This window comes from Triticum aestivum, chromosome 1D (genome assembly GCF_018294505.1).
Source record: "Triticum aestivum cultivar Chinese Spring chromosome 1D, IWGSC CS RefSeq v2.1, whole genome shotgun sequence".
Taxonomy (NCBI): Eukaryota; Viridiplantae; Streptophyta; class Magnoliopsida; order Poales; family Poaceae; genus Triticum; species Triticum aestivum.
The window spans coordinates 491,030,062-491,051,247 of record NC_057796.1 but is presented as its reverse complement, the minus strand read 5'-3'; the positions used below and the strand labels follow the sequence as shown (position 1 = coordinate 491,051,247).

The window sequence follows — 21,186 nt, the reverse complement described above, 5'->3', positions numbered from 1 at the left end:
AAAATTGGCTTTCTTCATGCTCGAAATAGATATGTGGCCGCTTGTACACATTATTTTTCTTCGAACCAGTAAAATCTAGAGATTCTAATAACATGCTAAAAGTGTGTATGCCACTAATTGATTGTATTTGAAAATACAATGTTGTGTCACTACTCTCTAGAGTCTATTGGTTAAAATACAATGCTAAATGAAGCTAGACGGAGCGCTATTCAGATCATGGTAAGAATGGTCATGCAGGTTCCTAGATGACGAAGTGCGATGGCATCGTTACGCCCTTCATAAAGAAGTTGTTGGGATCTCCTTGAGCCAGGAGTACCGTGCGACAACCACACATGAAACTAGAGGACATTTTCTTCTGCGAGCAGATGCAAGCATCTAGATGTTCTTCATAAACTGAATTCAAGACTGGAAGAAAACACTCACCAGCTGAGCTTCAGAACCTAGACTCGCTGTAGTACGCGTAGTTCCTGCCAGCAACGCTGTTGTAAGGGGGTCCCACCACGTCGAGAATTGCGCAAGTGGTAAGCACCTTGAAGGAGTGCAGGTTGCCTCCGTTTTTAGGGTACAGAAATATGGCCTCGGTTGAAGCGTCAACAACAGTGTTTGTGTTTATCATTGCTAGACGAGTCCCTGAACTGAGTGGTCAGGACAAGCAGTAGATCAACAAACAATTTGTCAGCGACATGAGCATTGCTAAAGAAAATAATGAAATAGAGGAACGGGGAATGAAACTACGAACTTACCATATGAGGTGGTGAGCGCATTAGCACCATCCTGTGAGTTACTTCTAGCCCAGTCATCCGACTTAAGGTGCATGAAACCAAAGAGCATCTTCCTGAAGACAGTCATCCCGGGTTGGTTGTGCAGATTAATGACAGCATGCTTGGGTAAACAGAAGATGCCAAACTAGTTACCCACATCAAATAGTTAGATGAAGCACCATTCAAATGGTAACAATTGTTGTAGGATCACACATGCAGGTACTAGAAGACGAACCGCCACGGTATCGGTCTGCACTTCATGTGGAAACTAGCCACGCTAGAGACACTCGCCGGCCGCCACTTCTCCCTCCGACCGTCACCTCCTTGCCAGCCAGAGGATCTCCTACCTAGATATCTCCTTTTTTAGTGTGCCTTGGATGCAGGACACCACCGTCCCATCGAAACAGGTGGGTCGACCCAAATTTGGGTTCCGATGGTTGTAACAGCCATTACCATGGCATGCGCATTTGTGAGCATAGCTAGGCGCGTGTTTATAGAATTATGTAGTGTATTTATCAAAAATCGCCTTTCCTCATGCGCAAAATAGAAATGAGGCCGCATGTACACCTTATTTTTCTTTGAACCAATAAAATCTAGAGATTCTAATAACATGCTAAAAGTGTGTCTACAACTAATTGATGTTATTTTAAAAGACAATGTTGTGTCACTACACTCTAGAGTTTGTTGGTTCAAATACTATGGTAAATGAAGCTATTTGGAAAGTCGATGGAATTGGAACACAATGTATGAGGAGAGCACGAGAGGAAACTTCTTCCTCTGGTTTATTTTTAATTATTTGTTGCTCAACTATTCTTTTTTTATCCAAAACATTATTCCTCTTTACTTTCATTTATTGGGTTATTTATTGCCATATATTCTAACACCCTCCCTCTCAGCCGTTTGGGTCTCTCCCATCCTTCGCCAGGTCAGGCAGATGCGCATGCAGTAAAGTGCACATGGAGGCATGCGCGTTCCACGTGGGCGCGCAAGCCTGCCACGCTACAGACACCCGCCAGCCGCAGCTTCTCCCACCCGCGTTGCCTCCTCACCAGGCAGGGTAGGCCGTCTATCACCCTACATCACATGTGTCTGTCCAATGTTTTGCTTCCCAATATATTTATTTTTCTTCCCCCTTTTTCATTTTTGGAAAAGAAACAAAAATGTTTCTGATTCTAGACCCATTAGTTAAGCTAGATTGTACACGTGAATATCGCGATGCACGACAAGAAGATCACGGACGACATGAGATAGTTTCATCCCCGATAAATAAGGGTAAAAAAGAGTTTGCTAGACTGGTGAGAGCTAGGTTGGATTGACTTACTGACTGCCTTTCGCTGGTTAGAACTGTACTTATCTACATCAATAAGTTATACGAAGCATCGTTCTGATGGTCACGATTGTTGTTTGATTATGCATGCAGGTCCTAGACAACGAACCACCACGGCGCCGGTATGCACTACATCTGGAAACCAGCCATGCTGGAGACACCCGTTGGCCGCTACTTCTATTTTTTGAGTGTGCCAGGGCAACCGAACACCAACGACCCATCAGAACAAGTGGGTCGACCCAAATTGTGTTCCGATGGTTGTAACAACCATTAACATGGCATGTGCATTTGTGAGGATAGTTATCCTCGTATTTATTGTATTATGCAATGTATTAAAAACACGCCTTTCTTCTTACTCGAGACGGAAATGAGGCTGCATGTACAGCTTATTTTTCCTTGAACTAATAAAATCTAGAGATTCTAATAACATGCTAAAAGCGTGTCTACCACTAAATGCTGCTATTCGAAAAGACAATGTTGTGTTACTACTCTCTAGAGTCTATTGGTTCGAACACGATGCTATTTGGAAATACGATGGAATTGGAACACAACGGTAGAGGAGAGCGCAAGAGGAAACTGCTTCTTCTGGGCGAGGCGAATACTACCTCCGGTTTCTTTTTCATTATTTATTGCTAAAATATTGTTTTTCTATCCCTAACATTATGCCTTCTTTACATTCATATATTGGGTTATTTATTGCCATATATTCTCCCTACCTCTCAGTCGTTCGGGTCTCACCCATGCTTTGCAGCTCAGGCGGGCATGCGTGCGGTAATCTGGACCCGAAGAAGCGCGCGGTCCATGTGGGCGCGCAATCCTGCCACCCTATAGACACCTGTCGGCTGCCGTTCTCCCACGCGCGTTGCCTCCTTTCCAGTCAGAGTAGGCCATCTATCGCCACATATCTCATGTGTCTGTCCAATGCTTTGCTTCCCAATATATTTGTTTTTCTTCTGTTTTTCATTTTTTGAAAATAAACAGAAAGGTTTCTGATTCCAGACCAAGCTAGAATGTACACGTGAAAACCACGACGCGCGACAAGAAGATCGAGGACTACAGGAGATAGTTTCAACCCCGACGAATAAGGATAAAAAGAAGATTTTGCTAGCCTGGTCAGAGCTAGGTTGGACTGCCTGCCTGCCTGCCTTTCGAAGGTTACAACTGTTATCTACAACAAGCAAGACGGATCGCCATTAAGATCATGGTAACAATGGTCATGTAGGTTCTAGACGATGAAGTGCCACGTCATCGTTACGCCCTTCATCCGATAGTTGTTGGGGATCTCCTTGAGCGAGGAGTACCGTGCGTCAACCAAACCTGAAACCAGAGGACATTTTCCTTAGCGAGCAGAAGCAAGCATCCAGATGTTCTTCATAAACTGAATTCAAGACTGGAAGAAAACACTCACCAGCTATATTTGAGAACGGGGACTTGCTATATATAGTACAAGCAGTCCCTGCCAGCAGCGCTGTAGTAAGGGGTCCCATCACGTCGAGAGTAGCGCAAGTGGTAAGCGCCGTCAAATAGTGCAGGTTCCTTCCGTTTTCAGGGTACAGAACTTTGGTCTCGACTGAAGCGCCAACAACAGTGTTTGTGTTTATCTTTGCTAGACGAGCCCCTGAAGTTACTAGTCAGGACAAGAAATAGATCAGCAAACAGTTTGTCAGTGACAGGAGCAATGCTAAAGAAAAGAAGGAAATAAAGGAACAGGGAATGAAACTACTAACTTACCACCTGATGTGGTGAGCGCGTTATTTCCACCCTCTGAGTTACTTCTAGCCCAGTCATACGACTTAAGGTGCATGGCAGCGAAGAGCATCTTGCTGAAGACAATCATCTCGGGTTTGTTGTGCAGAGGAATGACAACATCCTTGGGTAAACAGAAGATACCAAACTAGTTACGAACAGCAACAAGCTAGATGAAGCGTCGTTGAAATTGTAACAATTGTTGAAGTATCATGCATGTATGTCCTAGACGGCGAACCACCACGGCATCAATATGCACTTTACCCGGAAACCAACAATGTTGGAGACGCCCACCGGTTGGCACTTCTCCCTTCGACCCTCGCCTCCTTGCCAGCCGGAGAGAATTAAAAGAGGATCTCCTGCCTAGATATCTCAGTTTTTAGTGTGCCATGGCAACCGGACACCACCGACCCATCGGAACAGGAGGGTCGACCCAAATTTGGGCTCCGATGGTTGTAACAGCTATTACCATGGCATGTGCATTTATGAGGATAGCTAGCCTCTCAAAAATCGCCTTTCTTCATGCTCGAAATATATATGAGGCCGCATGTACACATTATTTTTCATTGAACCAATAAAATCTAGAGATTCTAATAACATGCTAAAAGTGTGTATACCACTAATTTATTTTATTTGAAAAGACAATGTTGTGTCACTACTCTCTAGAGTATATTGGTTAAAATACTATGCTAAATGATGCTAGACGGGGCACTGTTCAGATCATGGTAACAATGGTCATGCAGGTTCCTAGACGACGAATTGCAATGGCATCGTTACACCCTTCATCCATAAGATGTTCGGGATCTCCTATAGCCAGGAGTATCGTGCGCCAACCACTCCTGAAACCAGATGACGTTTTCGTCAGCGAGCAGAAGCAAGCATCTAGATGTTCTTCCTAAACTGAATTCAAGAGTGGAAGAAAACACTCAATAGCTGTGTTTCAGAACCGAGACTCGCTGTAGTACACGCAGTTCCTGCCAGCAACGCTGTTGTAAGGGGGTCTCATCCCATCACGTCGAGAATAGCGCAAGTGCTAAGCATCGTGAAGCAGTGCAGGTTGCCTCCGTTTTCAGGGTACTGAACTATGGCCTCGGCTGAAGCGTCAACAATAGTGTTTGGTTTATCGTTGCTAGACGAGCCCCTGAAGTGAGTGGCCAGGACAAGAAGTAGATCAGCAAACGATCTGTCAGTGACAGGAACGGGGAATGAAACTACGAACTTACCATATGAGGTGATGAGCGCATTAGCGCCACCCTCTGAGTTACTTCTAGCCCAGTCATCCGACTTAAGGTGCATGGAACCAGAGAGCATCTTCCTGAAGATAGTCATCCCGGGTTGGTTGTGCAGAGGAATGACAACATGCTTGGGTAAACAGAAGATGCCAAACTAGTTACCCACAGCAGCTAGGTACATGAAGCACCATTTTGATGGTAACAATTATTGTAGGATCACACATGCAGGTCCTACAAGACGAACAACCACGGCATCGGTCTGCGCTTCATCTGGAAACCGGCCACCCTAGAGACACCCGCCGGCCGCCACTTCTCCCGCCGGCCGTCGCGTCATTGCCAGCCAGAGAGAATTAAAAGAGGATATTCGGCCTAGATATCTCTTTTTTAGTGTGCCTTGGATACCGGACACCACCGACCCATCGGAACAAGTGGGTCGACCCAAAATTGGGTTTCGATGGTTGTAACAGCCATTACCATGGCATGCACATTTGTGAGGATAGTTAGCCTTGTGTTTATGGAATTATGTAGTGTATTTATCAAAAATCGCCTTTCTTTCATGATCAAAATAGAAATGAGGCCGCATGTACACTTTATTTTTCATTGAACCAATAAAATCTAGAGATTCTAATTACATGCTAAAAGTGTGTATACCACTAATTTATTTTATTTGAAAAGACGATATTGTGTCACTACTCTCTAGAGTATATTGGGTAAAATACTATGCTAAATGAAGCTAGATGGGGCACTATTCAGATCATGGTAACAATGGTCATGCAGGTTCCTAGACGACGAATTGCAACGGCATCGTTACACCCTTCATCCATAAGATGTTCGGGATCCCCTATAGCCAGGAGTATCGTGCGCCAACCACTCCTGAAACGAGATGACGTTTTTGTCAGCGAGCAGAAGCAAGCATCTAGATGTTCTTCCTAAACTGAATTCAAGAGTGGAAGAAAACACTCTCTAGCTGTGTTCAGAACCGAGACTCGCTGTAGTACACGCAGTTCCTGCCAGCAACGCTGTTGTAAGGGGGTCCGATCCCATCACGTCGAGAATAGCGCAAGTGCTAAGCATCGTGAAGCAGTGCAGGTTGCCTCCGTTTTCAGGGTACTGAACTATGGCCTCGGCTGAAGCGTCAACAATAGTGTTTGGTTTATCATTGCTAGACGAGCCCCTGAAGTGAGTGGCCAGGACAAGAAGTAGATCAGCAAACGATATGTCAGTGACAGGAGCATTGCTAAAGAAAAGAAGGAAATAGAGGAACGGGGAATGAAACTACGAACTTACCATATGAGGTGGTGAGCGCATTAGCGCCACCCTCTGAGTTACTTCTAGCCCAGTCATCCGACTTAAGGTGCATGGAACCAGAGAGCATCTTCCTGAAGATAGTCATCCCGGGTTGGTTGTGTAGAGGAAGGACAGCATGCTTGGGTAAACAGAAGATGCCAAACTAGTTACCCACAGCAGCTAGGTACATGAAGCACCATTTTGTTGGTAACAATTATTGTAGGATCACGCATGCAGGTCCTACAAGATGAACAGCCACGGCATCGGTCTGCGCTTCATCTGGAAACCGGCCACGCTAGAGACACCCGCCGGCCACCACTTCTCCCGCCGGCCGTCGCGTCATTGCCAGCCAGAGAGAATTAAAAGAGGATATTCGGCCTAGATATCTCTTTTTTTAGTGTGCCTTGGATACCGGACACCACCGACCCATCGGAACAAGTGGGTTGACCCAAAATTGGGTTCCGATGGTTGTAACAGCCATTACCATGGCATGCGCATTTGTGAGGATAATTAGCCTTGTGTTTATAGAATTATGTAGTGTATTTATCAAAAATCGCCTTTCTTCATGATCAAAATAGAAATGAGGCCGCATGTACACTTTATTTTTCATTGAACCAATAAAATCTAGAGATTGTAATAACAGGCTAAAAGTGTGTCTACCACAAATTGATGCTATTTTAAAAGGCAATGTTGTGTCAGTACAATCTAGAGTTTGTTGGTTCAAATACTATGCTAAATGAAACTATTTGGAAAGTCGATGGAATTGGAATACAATGGAAGAGGAGAGTGCGAGAGGAAACTTCTTCATGTGGGTGAGGCGAATACTACCTCTTGTTTCTTTTTAATTATTTATTGCTCAAGTAATCTTTTTCTATCCCAAACATTAGTCCTATTTACTTTCATTTATTGGGTTATTTATTGCCATATATTCTTACACCCTCCCTCTCAGCCGGTCGGGATTCTCCCGTCCTTCGCCAGGTCAGGCGGACGCGGATGTAGAAAAGTGGACGCGGAGGCACGCGAGTTCCACGTGGGCGCGCAAGCCTGCCACGCTACAGACACCCGCAAGCCGCCGCTTCTCCCACCGGCATTACCTCCTCATCTGCTGTAGCGACCCGACCTCAGACACAGTACTTGAGGATTTATAACAGAGTTAAATCACATGTATAAAGTAACGTAAATACTATTACCTCAATCCGAATAGCGGAAGTAACAACAAGGTTGTGGATTCCCATCAACACCAATGGTAAAGTTGAGTGTACCAATCATAACCCTAACGGATCACTTACTCGTCATAAGATTCCTGCAACATGATACGTTGCACCCATGTAGGTCAGTACATTCAATGTACTGGCAAATTCACACCATAGGATAATGATGAATAATAGCTATCTTTACATGCATATTTGGCTGGTGGAAAGCTCTAAGTTTATTTTTGCATAAAGCCAATTTTTTCCTACAACAAAGGAATATATTTTATTTAACTACGAAGTTGGTTGAAAATATATAGAAGGTTCCTCCAACTCAATCCCAAATTAAAATTAATAAGCCAACAAATTAATTAAGTAAAGTGTTGAGATCAATATGATAATCCAAGTACTAGAGACTCAAGACGTCCATAACCGGGGACACGGCTAATCATGATTAGTTTATACACTCTGCACAGGTTGGCGCACTTTTCCCCACAAGACTCGATCTCCTCCGTTGAATTTATTGCACTACATGGTGTTTGAGAGACGGATGACCGAGACACAGTCTTTCAGAAGCATTAACTCTTTACTCTGAGTAGACAGTAACACCTACATCCCCTACATCTGCTAGCCTACCACTGAAAGAGGTCACACAAAATACTCAACTATGCGAGAGCCCATAATGGCTTATGGCTGCACACGGAAGTTTCTAGCATGAATAATCTTATGATCCCTTTGGCAGTCCATAGGATGATCACACGGGTACTCCGGGATCCCCTTGGGCAAGCACTGGGTTCTCCAGGTGCCCGGGCAAATCACTGGGTGCTCTAGGGTGCCCCAACCATTCCACCCAGATGTGTATTAAAGTAGCCACCTTAAGTTAACCCATAATTATTATATCTCTCACATCTTTCATGAATTCTCTCGAACCAAACCACGTCTACGAGCATAGCAAAGCAGTATAAGCGTAACGTAGTAACACCCAAGGGTTTGAATATAAGACAATAGGTTCCTATCCCATCAACTACTTCCCAGTACCCACATGTTATCAAACCTACTCATGCAATGTTTGAGGGTTGAAACTAATGCATAAAAAACTGGGTAATAAAGGGATATGTTCAAAGTGTGAACTTGCCTGTACTGTTGATGAAGATGATTCGCACTCATAACTCCTGATAGTTCTACTCGTCACACTCTGGTCAATCTATCGTGAGCAAGCAATTGCATACATAAGCACTCATGCAAAAGAATCGAAGAAAACATCTCGGAAAACTTCGAAAACAAGCAAACAACTCTTGCAACAGAAAACAATTTCTAACAGCACCAAAATTAAGTGAATTTGGCCTTATCAGAAAGTTTAGGTCAAGAGCTTTGATTTGCAAAAAGAATCCACTAAATCGGAGTTATAAAACTCAAGTTATGAAGAAAAGAAGTTTGAATTCAAATTTGTTTGAAATCAAATATTAAACTTTCAAAAATATGTTCAAGTTGATAATCTGGATAGAGGAGATCATGACGAAGAAGTGGGCATTGGTTTCGTTGGATTTGGACAATCGAGCAAAAAGTTGTGAGGGTTTGAAACAGAGGGACTAATCTGTAAATAAAAATATTCACGGATGGGTCCCTGGCCGAAATAACAAGAAAAAGAAAAATTCTACCGAACGAACGTTTGCTAAATAGATCTACAGAATGAAAATTGTTCGCTAAAACTACTGAACGGAAAACGTTCGCTAACTAAAAAGAAACGAAACCGGTTTTGAAACGAAAACCAAAAACTAAAAAAGCTAAAAAGAAAACCGGGCGAACCGGGCGGTTTATACCGGTTTAGGTGAGTTGGATGCGGATCGGATCGGGCGTCGGCGGCTATCGGCTCCGGCGACGGTTGGCGGTGGCGCGGGGCGGCGGCGACTCCACGCAGCGACGGGTAAGGCGCGGGCAGCGGCGCAGGCGAGCGGCGAGGTGGGGCGGCAGCTACGGCGACGACAGGATCTGCGGCGGCGGCGCGGCAAAGGCGGCGGGAGGAGGCAGCGGCTGACGAGGAGAGAGGGGCGGCCGGGCCTCACCTTTTAAAGCCCAGGGGGGCGGACGACGGCTTGGGCGAGGGGCTCCGAGGTCGTGGCGGCGCCGGACTCCGGCGGGAGTCCCGCTCGGGCACGCGAGGAAGAAGGCAGCGCGGGCGTTTGGGCCAGCTGGGCTTCGGCCCAGTCGGTCCGAAGAGATTATTTCTTTAAAACAGAGAGAAAAAGAAAAGAAAAAGAAAATAAAATAAAATAAAATATTATATAGGAATATTATATATCATAATTTTTAGAAAAATATTTTCTTCAGCATGAACATTTTTCTGGCATCGAATAAAATCTACAAAAATTGCAATAAATCAAACAGTGCTACTGCTGTAATAAAACCTCACAAAAATCATTATTAAAAAAACCAAAATAAATTCAAATTTATTTCTCTCCAATTTTTTGATGTAGGGAATCATTTTATCCTATTTTCCATATATTTTATTTTTGGAGAAAAATAATTTGAATAAAACCCAAATAACTCCAAATTGAAAATTATTTCCAAAGGACTTTAAATTTGATCCTTTTAAACTTCCAACTCATATTTCATATGTTTTGAAGAAGTCATTTTATCTTCTCATGAAAATCATTGAGTTGCTTAAAGTTTCTAAATTTAAGTATTTCCAAATGGAATTCAAATCTTTTCAAAAACCCTTTTTCATTTATTTAAATGGAAGAAGTCATATCATCTTCACTCCAGGGTTTTGTGATGAAAATAATTTGAATTCATGGAGATCATAAAAGCAAGATGAAAGTTTGGGAAAGTGCTTTTATTCCCTCTCATTTAACTTTCAAAAAAATTCAAATTTCACTCAATTGCGCACAACCAATCACACCACAATCAATCAAATCTATTTATTTAATATAACATTCCAAAATTTCGAATTTTGGGATGTTACAAACCTACCACCCTTAAAATGAATCTCGTCCTCGAGATTCGGAGAGGCTAGAAAGAAATAGGTTAGGTTCGGGGGTCTTCCAAAAATCCATCGATCGTCTCAGGGTTCTGGGGTGCTACCGCCCTTAGAAGCATGGTTACGGTTCCATCAAAACTCATATACTCCATCCTTTTTGTTGGCAGTGTCAATTTTTCTCAGATTCTCGGGAAAAATTCCTTCTGTGGGCTCTTCCGGTAGTGGCATAACCTTTACCTCAATTCTTGTGTCCTTTCATCTTGGTACGGTTCTTATGTGACTGGGTCTTCTTAGCTGACAGGTCTGGCGCCAATACTAAACAACTACCGATATCTCATGGTGGTCAACAATTTATGGTTTCTCCTGCAGGAAATGGGTCTGGGCTTCATTCTAACCGTATGACCTACGATTGGCAACAACTGCCTAGTACAAGGGAAAATTGTCATACCATTCTAAGGTTTAAACAGGGTTTTGATCATCGTCTCTCTACTATGGGTAAGTCACTTAGATTTACCATCCCATATAGCAAGGCGAATAATAAGAGTAAGTCGGTATGGTGATCAATCCATCCCCCACCCAAATCATTACCTTGTATATGGTTTAGCGAATCTCGCATTCTAACACTCGGTCATCCTCACAAGCATTTCAGAATTTCACTTGTCGACGAACTAAGTTCGGATAAATCCATTCTGCAAGCCAAACAAACAACTATCGTTTCTTCACAACTCTCAGGTTTTGCGTTACTCCTATAAGATCGTCTGTTGATAAAGTCGTAACTTCTTCCAGGGTTTTTCCTTCAGCAAGAGTGTGCTTGCTTCTTGGCAGGTCCTGGGGCCTGTGGGTTATGGCCCATCTCATCACTTGTAAACCTTGAACTCATCATCGGGGCAACTGATCATTATTCCAACATCCAGCTTCCTAGCATTCTTAAATCCATCCAATTGTACTGTCTCCCTTCCTTCTATTGGTTCCAAACTAAGACGTGATTACTCAGACTCATCATGGAGTTACGATTGCACCATATTACCAACATTCTACCTCCTTTATATCCAATAGTACTTCATCCCTTCATACTCTTGGGGTATCCCACATATCAAGACAAAACTCGTATTTATTTTGTTCGACGTCCACTCAGTGAAATATCATTATCTTTTCCAGGGGTCAAGTGTTCTCACAGGGTACTACCACCCTTGGAATGCACAAATTCTTCCATAGACCATATTTCTCATATCCTCGAAAATGGTTAAAATCTTTCTTCATAGAGTAACTACTCATAAAATCCAACTCCGTACCAACGATGCTAACTTTATTGATTCTCACATTATTACACTCTCCAGCATTTCCATTACATGCCTCTACTCAACACCTCAATACAAAAGAATTGTTCCCACTACTACTACTATATTTCTCACAGACTCAACTCTTTATCACAAGTCTCCTTCTCTTTGGGACAATCCCTGGCAAAGTGCCCTGCTTCATTACAACGGAAACATATTACTCCTAACAACTCTTGAGGTTTCCTTGTGATTTCAAGGCCTCCTTAGGTCCTCAGCTTCCTTTTTGGGCAACTACTGAAGTAGTGCCCTGAATCTTTGCACCTGAAACAGGTGATATGCCTCAGGTCCATCTTTGTAGAAATTGGGTTGTTCCTGGGATCCAATCTATTTCTCTTCCTGGACTTTTCCGTGCCAATCAGGGCTTCTATTTCCTGTGGGTCATACTCTACTTCCTCTGCCGGGAATTCTACTAGGTCCCCATTCAGACAACTCTGGGACATGTGTCCTTCTTCTACACATGAATAAGACTTGGCGCAGGGTTTAATTGGCTCTTCTTCGGGTGTGTCCTCCACCTCTTCCTTCATCACAGGTTCTTCTAGAATTTCCATGAGGGCTCCTTTCATTACTTCTTTCTTCTGCTGGATGGTTCTTTGTACCATGGGGTAAATGTGACACTGAGCAGGGTAGTGGGTAGTCCCTTCACACAAGAAACAAGTAATCTGCCTAGTTGGGCATTCTTCAGCTTGGTGATTTCCTTCACAATGAGGGCATTCATCCTTGTGTTCTTTATGGTTGTGTCCTATTTCTCCACAGAGCTTGCATGCACAAGGTTTCTTCATATCATTTCCATAAGGCTTCAACTTCTGGGACACAAGCCGAGACTTTAGCAGAGTCAACTTAAATTCTTCCCAAGTGGTTACTCCTTGCCATCCATTGATGTTTTGGTACCTCCTCCACCGAGTAGCAGCACCTCTTTCAAAGCACTGAAGAGCATGCTGGGTCATAACCTTTCCGGCTATAGTGTTATTCTTCATGTGATCTTCCATGTTCTGAATCCATCGGTCTGTCTCCAATTGGCTTATCGGCCCCGGAAATGTGAGTTTATCTCCATTCATCCTCTATTGGTTCCAAGGGTTTTGGGGTGGGATAAGAGATATAGAGAGGGATACACACAATACAAACAATAGTTTTGAAAAGACAGATTTTATTTTGTGGCTGTCGAAAAAACATCAAACAAATGACAGCTCACAATCGTCGCATCTAACGTAAGTATATAATAGGGGTTTGGTCTTCTAAAGGTAAATAAATCTTTCAAAGTCACCAAACTCTTCAAGTCTTGTTCATGTCTCCGATGGCTTCTTCCGATCGTGCTTGTCCTTCTAGAGTTCTTTTACCAGATCATCTCTGTTGACGCGAAGTCTCTCGTCACATCCTTTAATACTCTGGAGTTGCGTTCCACACTTCTGGGTTTCAAACTCCTTGGCATGAACCATGGTCCTACTGTCCTTCAGCTCCTGACGAATCTCCGGTATCTCGAGGTTTTGCTCCTCCAGCTTGGCTACTTTCAGCTTCTGGTCCTGAGTTATTCACGAAAATCTTCCTTGTTGAATAAGGCTTCCAGAAGGTCTATTTTAAAATTCTTGATGTAATAGTCCAGATCCTGGTGATATACCAGCTAAAGTTAAAAGTGCATCCTTTGCTGATAAATGCTCCATTAGCCTTCTACCATCCAATCCTTCCGTCGAAATGCATGCTTAACTCAGTATGGTGACAATAGCATAAGCGGGCGATAACATCATGGGTAGCCGTGTTTGTGTCCATGTTATTGCCATGACCTATCATTCCATAGTTGATATCTCCTGCCTTAGGTTTTTCTTGATAAAAACTTTGAGTTTTTAACGCTCCATGTTCTGGTCTTTCTCCAACACACCTTGATCTCGGGTCTTGACAGCTTCAATAGTCTGACAAGTTCCCTAAGGGTAGCCTTCCTAGGTCATATCAATCTGGAAATTCTTCAGAACCTTCAAATTCTCCTAGTCTTCGGAGTCTTCCACCGTTGTAGTTTCCATTATTATAATGCTGGGTAAAATCCTCTTCATTCCGAAGTGGTCTTAGTTGTCCGATATCTTGTACTTTCTTGGAGTGGTCTCATCAGTTGAATCTTCGTGTGGTCAAAAAGGGGAAAGGGGTATAGTCTAACTAAAAGGGTATTTGAATAAGCTTAGAAGAGAAGAGAGGTAAAAGATCCTTTTGAAGATAAAGTTTTTAGAGAAAATCTTTCCTATGGGCTTGCCAGTTTCTAGGGGTCACGTCCTATAGTCAACATGTCCTCTGATACCATCTTGTAGCGACCCAACCTCAGACGGTCAAGTCTCTGTGCTTAAGAATCATCCCTAGATCGGTATGCTGACACACACAGTAGTCGAGGATTTATAACAGATGTAAATCACATGTATAAAGTAACGTAAATACTATTACCTCAATCCGAATAGCGGAAGTAACAACAAGGTTGTGGATTCCCATCAACACCAACGGCAAAGTTGACTGTAGAAATTCTAACCCTAACGTATCACTTACTCGTCGTAAGATTCCTGCAACATGAGACGTTGCAGCCATGTAGGCCAGTACATTGAATGTACTGACAAATTCACACCACAGGATAATGATGAATAATAGCTATCACTACATGCATATTTGGCTGGTGGAAAGCTCTAAGTTTATTTTTGCATAAAGCCAATTTTTCCCTACAACAAAGGAATATATTTTATTTAACTACCAAGTTGGTTGAAAATATTGAGAAGGTTCCTCCAACTCAATCCCAAATTAAAATTAATAACCCAACAAATTAATTAAGTAAAGTGTTGAGATCAACATGATAATCCAAGTACCAGAGACTCAAGACGTCCATAACCAGGGACACGGCTAATCATGATTAGTTTATACACTCTGCAGAGGTTTGCGCACTTTTCCCCACAAGACTCGATCTCCTCCGTTGAATTTCTCACACTACATGGTGTTTGAGAAACGGATGACCGAGACACAGTCTTTCAGAAGCATTAACTCTTTACTCTGGGTAGATAGTACCACCTACATCCCCCACATCTGCTAGCCTACCACTGAAAGAGCTCACACAACATACTCAACTATGCCAGAGCCCATAATGGCTTGTGGCTGCACATGAAAGTTTCTAGCATGAATAATCTTATGATCCCTTTGAGCCTGGGTGGCATTCCATAGGATGATCACACGGGTACTCCAGGATCCCCTTGGGCAAGCACTGGGTTCTCCAGGTGCCCGGGCAAACCACTGGGTGCTCCAGGGTGCCCCAACCATTCCACCCAGATGTGTATTAAAGTAGCCACCTTAAGTTAACCCATAATTATTATATCTCTCACATCTTTCATGAATTCTCTCGAACCAAACCACGTCTACGAGCATAGCAAAGCAATATAAGCGTAACGTAGTAACACCCAAGGGTTTGAATATAAGACAATAGGTTCCTATCCCATCAACTACTTCCCAGTACCCACATGTTATCAAACCTACTCATGCAATGTTTGAGGGTTGAAACTAATGCATAAAAAACTGGGTAATAAAGGGATATGTTCAAAGTGTGAACTTTCCTGTACTGTTGATGAAGATGATTCGCACTCATAACTCCTGATAGTTCTACTCGTCACACTCTGGTCAATCTATCGTGAGCAAGCAATTGCATACATAAGCACTCATGCAAAAGAATCGAAGAAAACATCTCGGAAAACTTCGAAAACAAGCAAACAACTCTTGCAACAGAAAACAATTCTAACAGTACCAAAATTAAGTGAATTTTGCCTTATCAGAAAGTTTAGGTCAAGAGCTTCGATTTGCAAAAAGAATCAACTAAATCGGAGTTATAAAACTCAAGTTATGAACAAAAGAAGTTTGAATTCAAATCTGTTTGAAATCAAATTTTAAACTTTCAAAAATATGTTCAAGTTGATTATCTGGATAGAGGAGATCATGACGAAGAAGTGGGCATTGGTTTCGTTGGATTTGGACAATCGAGCAAAAAGTTGTGAGGGTGTGAAATAGAGGGACTAATCTGTAAATAAAAATATTCACGGATGGGTCCCTGGACGAAAATAACAAGAAAAAGAAAAATTCTACCAAACGGACGTTCGCTAAATAGATCTACAGAACGAAAATTGTTCGCCAAAACTACTAAACGGAAAACGTTCGCTAACTAAAAAGAAACGAAACTGGTTTTGAAACGAAAACCAAAAACTAAAACATCTAAAAACAAAACCGGGCGAACCGGGTGGTTTATACCGGTTCAGGCGAGTTGGCTGCGGATCGGATCGGGCGTCGGCGGTGATCGGCTCCGGCGACGGTTGGCGGTGGCGCGGGGCGGCGGCGACTCCACGCGGCGGCGGGGCAAGGCGCGGGCGGCGGCGCAGGCGAGCGGCGAGGTGTGGCGGCGGCTACGGCGGTGACACGATCTGCTGCGGCGGCGAGGCAAAGGCGGCGGGAGGCGGCGGTGACTTATGAGGAGAGACGGGCGGCCGGACCTCGCCTTTTAAAGGCCAGGGGGGCGGACGGCGGCTTGGGCGAGGGGCTTCGAGGTCGTGGCGGCGCCGGACTCCGGGGGGAGTACCGCTCGGGCACGCGAGGAAGAAGGCGGCGCGGGCGTCTGGGCTGGCTGGGCTTCGGCCCAGTCAGTCCGAAGAGATTTTTTAAAACAGAGAGAAAAAGAAAACAAAAGAAAATATTATATAGGCATATTATATATCAAAATTTTCAGAAAAATATTTTCTTCAGCATGAACATTTTTCTGGCGTCAAATAAAATCTTCAAAAATTGCAATAAATGAAACAGTGCTACTACCGCAATAAAACCTCACAAAAATCATTAAAAAACAAAATAAATTCAAATTTATTTCTCTCCATTTTTTGATGTAGGGAATAATTTTACCCTATTTTCCAAATATTTTATTTTTTGAGAAAACTAATTTGAATAAAACCAAAATAACTCCAAATTGAAAATAATTTCCAAAAGGACTTTAAATTTGATCCTTTTAAACTTCCAACTCATATTTCAGATGTTTTGAAGAAGTCATTTTATCTTCTCTCTTGAAATCATTGAGTTGCTTAAAGTTTCTGAATTTAAAATATTTCCAAATGGAATTCAAATCTTTTCAAAAACCCTTTTTCACTTATTTGAATGGAAGAAGTCATATCATCTTCACTCCAAGGTTTTGTGATGAAAAGAATTTAAATTCATGGAGATCATAAAAGCAAGATGAAAGTTTGGGAAAGTCCTTTTACACCCTCTCATTTAACTTTCAAAACAAATTTCGAATTTCACTCAATTTCACACAAGCAACCACACCACAATCGAACAATCAATCAAATCTATTTATTTAATATAAAATTCCAAAATTTAGAATTTTGGGATGTTACACCAGGCAGGGCAGGCCATCTATCACCCTACATCACACACGTCTCTGCAATGTTTTTCTTCCCAATATATTTATTTTTCTTCCCTTTTTCATTTTTGGAAAAGAAACAGAAATGTTTCTGATTCCAGACCCATTAGTTAACCTAGATTGTACATGTGAATATCGCGACGCACGACAAGAAGATCATGGACCACATGAGATAGTTTCATCCCCAATAAATAAGGGTAAAAAAGAGTTTGCTAGCCTGGTGAGAGCTAGGTTGGATTGACTTCTGCCTGTCGCTCGCTGGTTACAACTGTACTTATCTACATCAATAAGTTAGACGAAGCATCGTTCAGATGGTCACAATTTTTGTTGGATTATGCATGCAGGTCCTAGACGACGAACCACCACCGCGTCGGTATGCACTACATCTGGAAACCAGCCACGCTGGAAACACCCGCTGGCCGCCACTTCTATTTTTTGAGTGTGCCAGGGCAACCGGACACCATCGACCCATCAGAATAGGTGGGTTGACCCAAATTGGGTTCTGATGGATGTAACAGCCATTACGATGGCATGTGCATTTGTGAGGATAGTTATCCTCATATTTATTGTATTATGCAATGTATTAAAAGTCGCCTTTCTTCATACTCGAGATGGAAATGAGGCTGCATTTACAGCTTATTTTTCATTGAACCAATAAAATCTAGAGATTGTAATAACATGCTAAAAGTGTGTCTACCACTAAATGATGCTATTTGAAAAGACAATGTTGTGTTACTACACTCTAGGGTCTATTGGTTCGAACACGATGCTAAATGATGCTATTTGGAAAGACGATGGAATTGGAACACAACGGAAGAGGAGAGCGCAAGAGGAAACTGCTTTTTCTGGGTGATGCAAGTACTACCTCGGTTTCTCTTTCATTATTTATTGCTCAAGTATTTTTTTCTATCCCTAACATTATTCCTTCTTTACATTCATATATTGGGTTATTTATTGCCACATATTTGTACTCCCTTCCTCTCAGTGGTTTGGGTCTCCCCATGCTTTTGCAGGTTAGGCGGACACACGTGCAGTAAACTAGACGCGAAGACGCACGTGGTCCATGTGGGCGCGCAATCCTACCAAGCTGCGGACACCCGTCGGTTGCCGCTTCTCCCACCCGCGTTGCCTCCTTGCCAAGCAGGGTAGGCCATCTACCGCCACATATCACATGTGTCTGTCCAATGCTTTGCTTCCCAATATATTTATTTTTCTTCTATTTTTCATTTTTTGAAAATAAACAGAAATGTTTCTAATTCTGAACCAAGCTAGCATGTACACGTGAAAACCACGACGCACGAGAAGAATATTGCGGACCACATGAGTTAGTTTCAACCCCGACGAATAAGGGTAAATAGAAGATATTGCTAGCCTAGTCAGAGCTAGGTTGGGCTGACTGACTACTTGCCTTTCGCATGTTACAACTGTTATGTACAACAAGCCAGACGGAGCACCGTTAAGATCATGGTAACAATGGTCCTGCAGGTTCTAGACGACGAAGTGCCACAGCATTGTTACGCCCTTCATCTGATAGTTGTTGGAGATCTCCTTGAGCCAGGAGTACCGTGTGTCAACCACACCTGAAATGAGAGGACATTTTCGTCAGCGAGCAAAAGCAAGCATCCAGATGTTCTTCATAAACTGAATTCAAGACTGGAAGTAAACACTCACAAGCTGTATTTGAGAACGAGGAATTTCTATAGTAAGAGTAGTCCCTGCCAGCAGCGCTGTTGTAAGGGGTCCCATCACGTCGAGATTAGCACAAGGGGTAAGCGTCGTGAAGCAGTGCAGGTTGCCTCCGTTTTCAGGCTATAGAACTATGGTCTCGGATGAAGCAATAACAACAGTGTTTGTGTTTATCTTTGCTAGACGAGCCCCTAAAGTGAGTGGTCAGGACAACAAATAGATCGGCAAACGATTTATCAGCGGTAGGAGCATTGCGAAAGAAAAGAAGGAAATAGAGGAAGAAAGAATGAAACTACTAACTTACCATCTGATGTGCTTAGCGCATTAGTTCCACCCTCTAAGTTACTTCTAGCCTAGTCATTCGAATTAAGGTGCATGGGACCGAAGAGCACCTTACTAAAGACGGTCATCCCGGGTTCGTTGTGCAGAGGAATGATAGCAAACTAGTTACCCACAGTAACAAGCTAGATGAAGCGTCGTTCAGATTGTAACAATTGTTGTACTACCACACATGTAGGTCCTAGATGGTGAACCACGACAGCATCAGTATGCACTTCATCCGGAAACCAACAATGTTGTTGACACCTGTCGGCTGCCAATTCTCACTTCGCCCCTCGCCTCCTTGCGAGCCGGAGAGAATTATAACAGGATCTCCTGCCTATATATCTCATTTTTGAGTGTGCCATGGCAGCCGGACAACACCGACCCATCAGAAAACGAGGGTCGACCCAAATTTGCGCTCCGATGGATGTAACAGCAATTAGCATGGCATGTCCATTTATGAGGATAGTTAGCCTCGTGTTCATCAAATTATGCAGTGTATTTATCAAAAATCGCCTTTCTTCATGCTCGAAATAGATATGAAGAGACAATAAAATCCAGAGATTCTAATAAAATCTAGAGATTCTAATAACGTGCTAAAAGTGTGTATGCCACTAATTGATTTTATTTGAAGAGACAATGTTGTGTCAGTACTGTCTAGAGTCTATTGGTTAAAATACTATGCTAAATGAAGCTAGACAGAGCGCCGTTCAGATCATGGTAACAATGGTCATGCAGGTTCCAAGAGGACGAAGTGTGATGTCATCGTTACACCCTTCATCCAGAATTTGTTGGGGATCTCCTGGAGCTAGGAGTACCGTGCACCAACCACACCTGAAACTAGAGGACGTTTTCGTCAGCGACCAGAAACAAGCATCTAGATGTTCTTCATAAACTAAATTCAAGGCTGGAAGAAAACACTCACCAGCTGTGCTTTAGAATCGAGACTCGCTGTAGTACGCGCAGTTCCTGCCAGCAACGCTGTTGTAAGGGGGTCCCATCACGTCGAGAATAGCGCAAGTGCTAAGCACCTTGAAGCACTGTAGGTTGCCTCTGTTTTCAGGGTACATAATTATGGCCTCGGCTGAAGCGTCAACAATAGTGTTTGTGTTTATCATTGCTAGACGAGCCCCTGAAGTGAGTGGTCAGGACAAGTAGTAGATCAGCAAACGATTTGTCAACGACATGAGCATTGCTAAAGAAAATAAGGAAATAGAGGAACGGGGAAAGAAGCTACGAACTTACCATATGAGGTGATGAGCGCATTAGCGCCATCCTCTGAGTTACTTCTAGCCCAGTCATCCGACTTAAGGTGCATGGAACCAAAGAGCATCTTCCTGAAGACAGTCATCCCGGGTAGGTTGTGCAGAGGAATGAGGGCATGCTTGGGTAAACAGAAGATGCCATACTAGTTACCCACAGCAACTAGTTAGATGAAGCACCATTCAGATAGTAACAATCGTTGTAGGATCACACATGCAGGTACTAGAAGACGAACCGCCATGGTATCGGTCTGCACTTCATCTGGAAACCAGCCACGCCAGAGACACCCGCCGGCCGCCACTTCTCCCTCCGCCCGTCGCCTCCTTGCCAGCTAGAGAGAATAAAAAGAGGGTCTCCTTCCAAGATATATCTTATTTTTAGTGTGCCTAGGACGCCGGACACCACCGTCCCATCGGAACAGGTAGGTCGACCCAAATTTGGGTCCCGATGGTTGTAACAGCCATTACCATGGCATGCGCATTTGTGAGGATAGTTAGCCTCGTGTTTATAGAATTTTGTAGTGTATTTATTAAAAATCGCCTTTCGTCATGCTCGAAATAGAAATGAGGCCGCATGTACACCTTATTTTTCTTTGAACCAATAAAATCTAGAGATTCTAATAACATGCTAAAAGTGTGTCTACCACTAATTGATG

General features: G+C 43.1%; 1 protein-coding gene and 2 pseudogenes across 1 annotated transcript; all 3 read right to left on the bottom strand.

Moving 5' to 3' along the window:
* Positions 1 to 241: 241 nt before the first annotated feature.
* On the bottom strand, positions 242 to 1,238 carry LOC123161553 (plant cysteine oxidase 2-like; annotated as a pseudogene).
* Positions 1,239 to 3,313: 2,075 nt separating this feature from the next.
* Positions 3,314 to 3,976, bottom strand: LOC123179123 (plant cysteine oxidase 2-like). Its single transcript, XM_044591532.1, has 3 exons — positions 3,820 to 3,976; positions 3,497 to 3,706; positions 3,314 to 3,405 (listed from the first exon to the last, which is right to left on the bottom strand). Exons 1-3 carry the CDS (start codon positions 3,923 to 3,925, stop codon positions 3,314 to 3,316), a joined length of 408 nt encoding a protein of 135 aa, XP_044447467.1. The 5' UTR covers positions 3,926 to 3,976.
* Positions 3,977 to 5,847: 1,871 nt separating this feature from the next.
* Positions 5,848 to 6,459, bottom strand: LOC123179108 (plant cysteine oxidase 2-like; annotated as a pseudogene).
* Between the last annotated feature and the right edge of the window lie 14,727 nt (positions 6,460 to 21,186).

Bases quoted from the DNA above. Each gene is read 5' to 3' on its own strand.
- LOC123179123 (XM_044591532.1), bottom strand. From the start codon at position 3,925: ATGATTGTCTTCAGCAAGATGCTCTTCGCTGCCATGCACCTTAAGTCG. The intron at 3,707-3,819 runs GTAAGTTAGTAG...TAGTAACTTCAG, and splicing joins CGCGCTCACCACATCAGGTG to GGGCTCGTCTAGCAAAGATA. The intron at 3,406-3,496 runs GTGAGTGTTTTC...CTCTGGTTTCAG, and splicing joins CCCGTTCTCAAATATAGCTG to GTTTGGTTGACGCACGGTAC.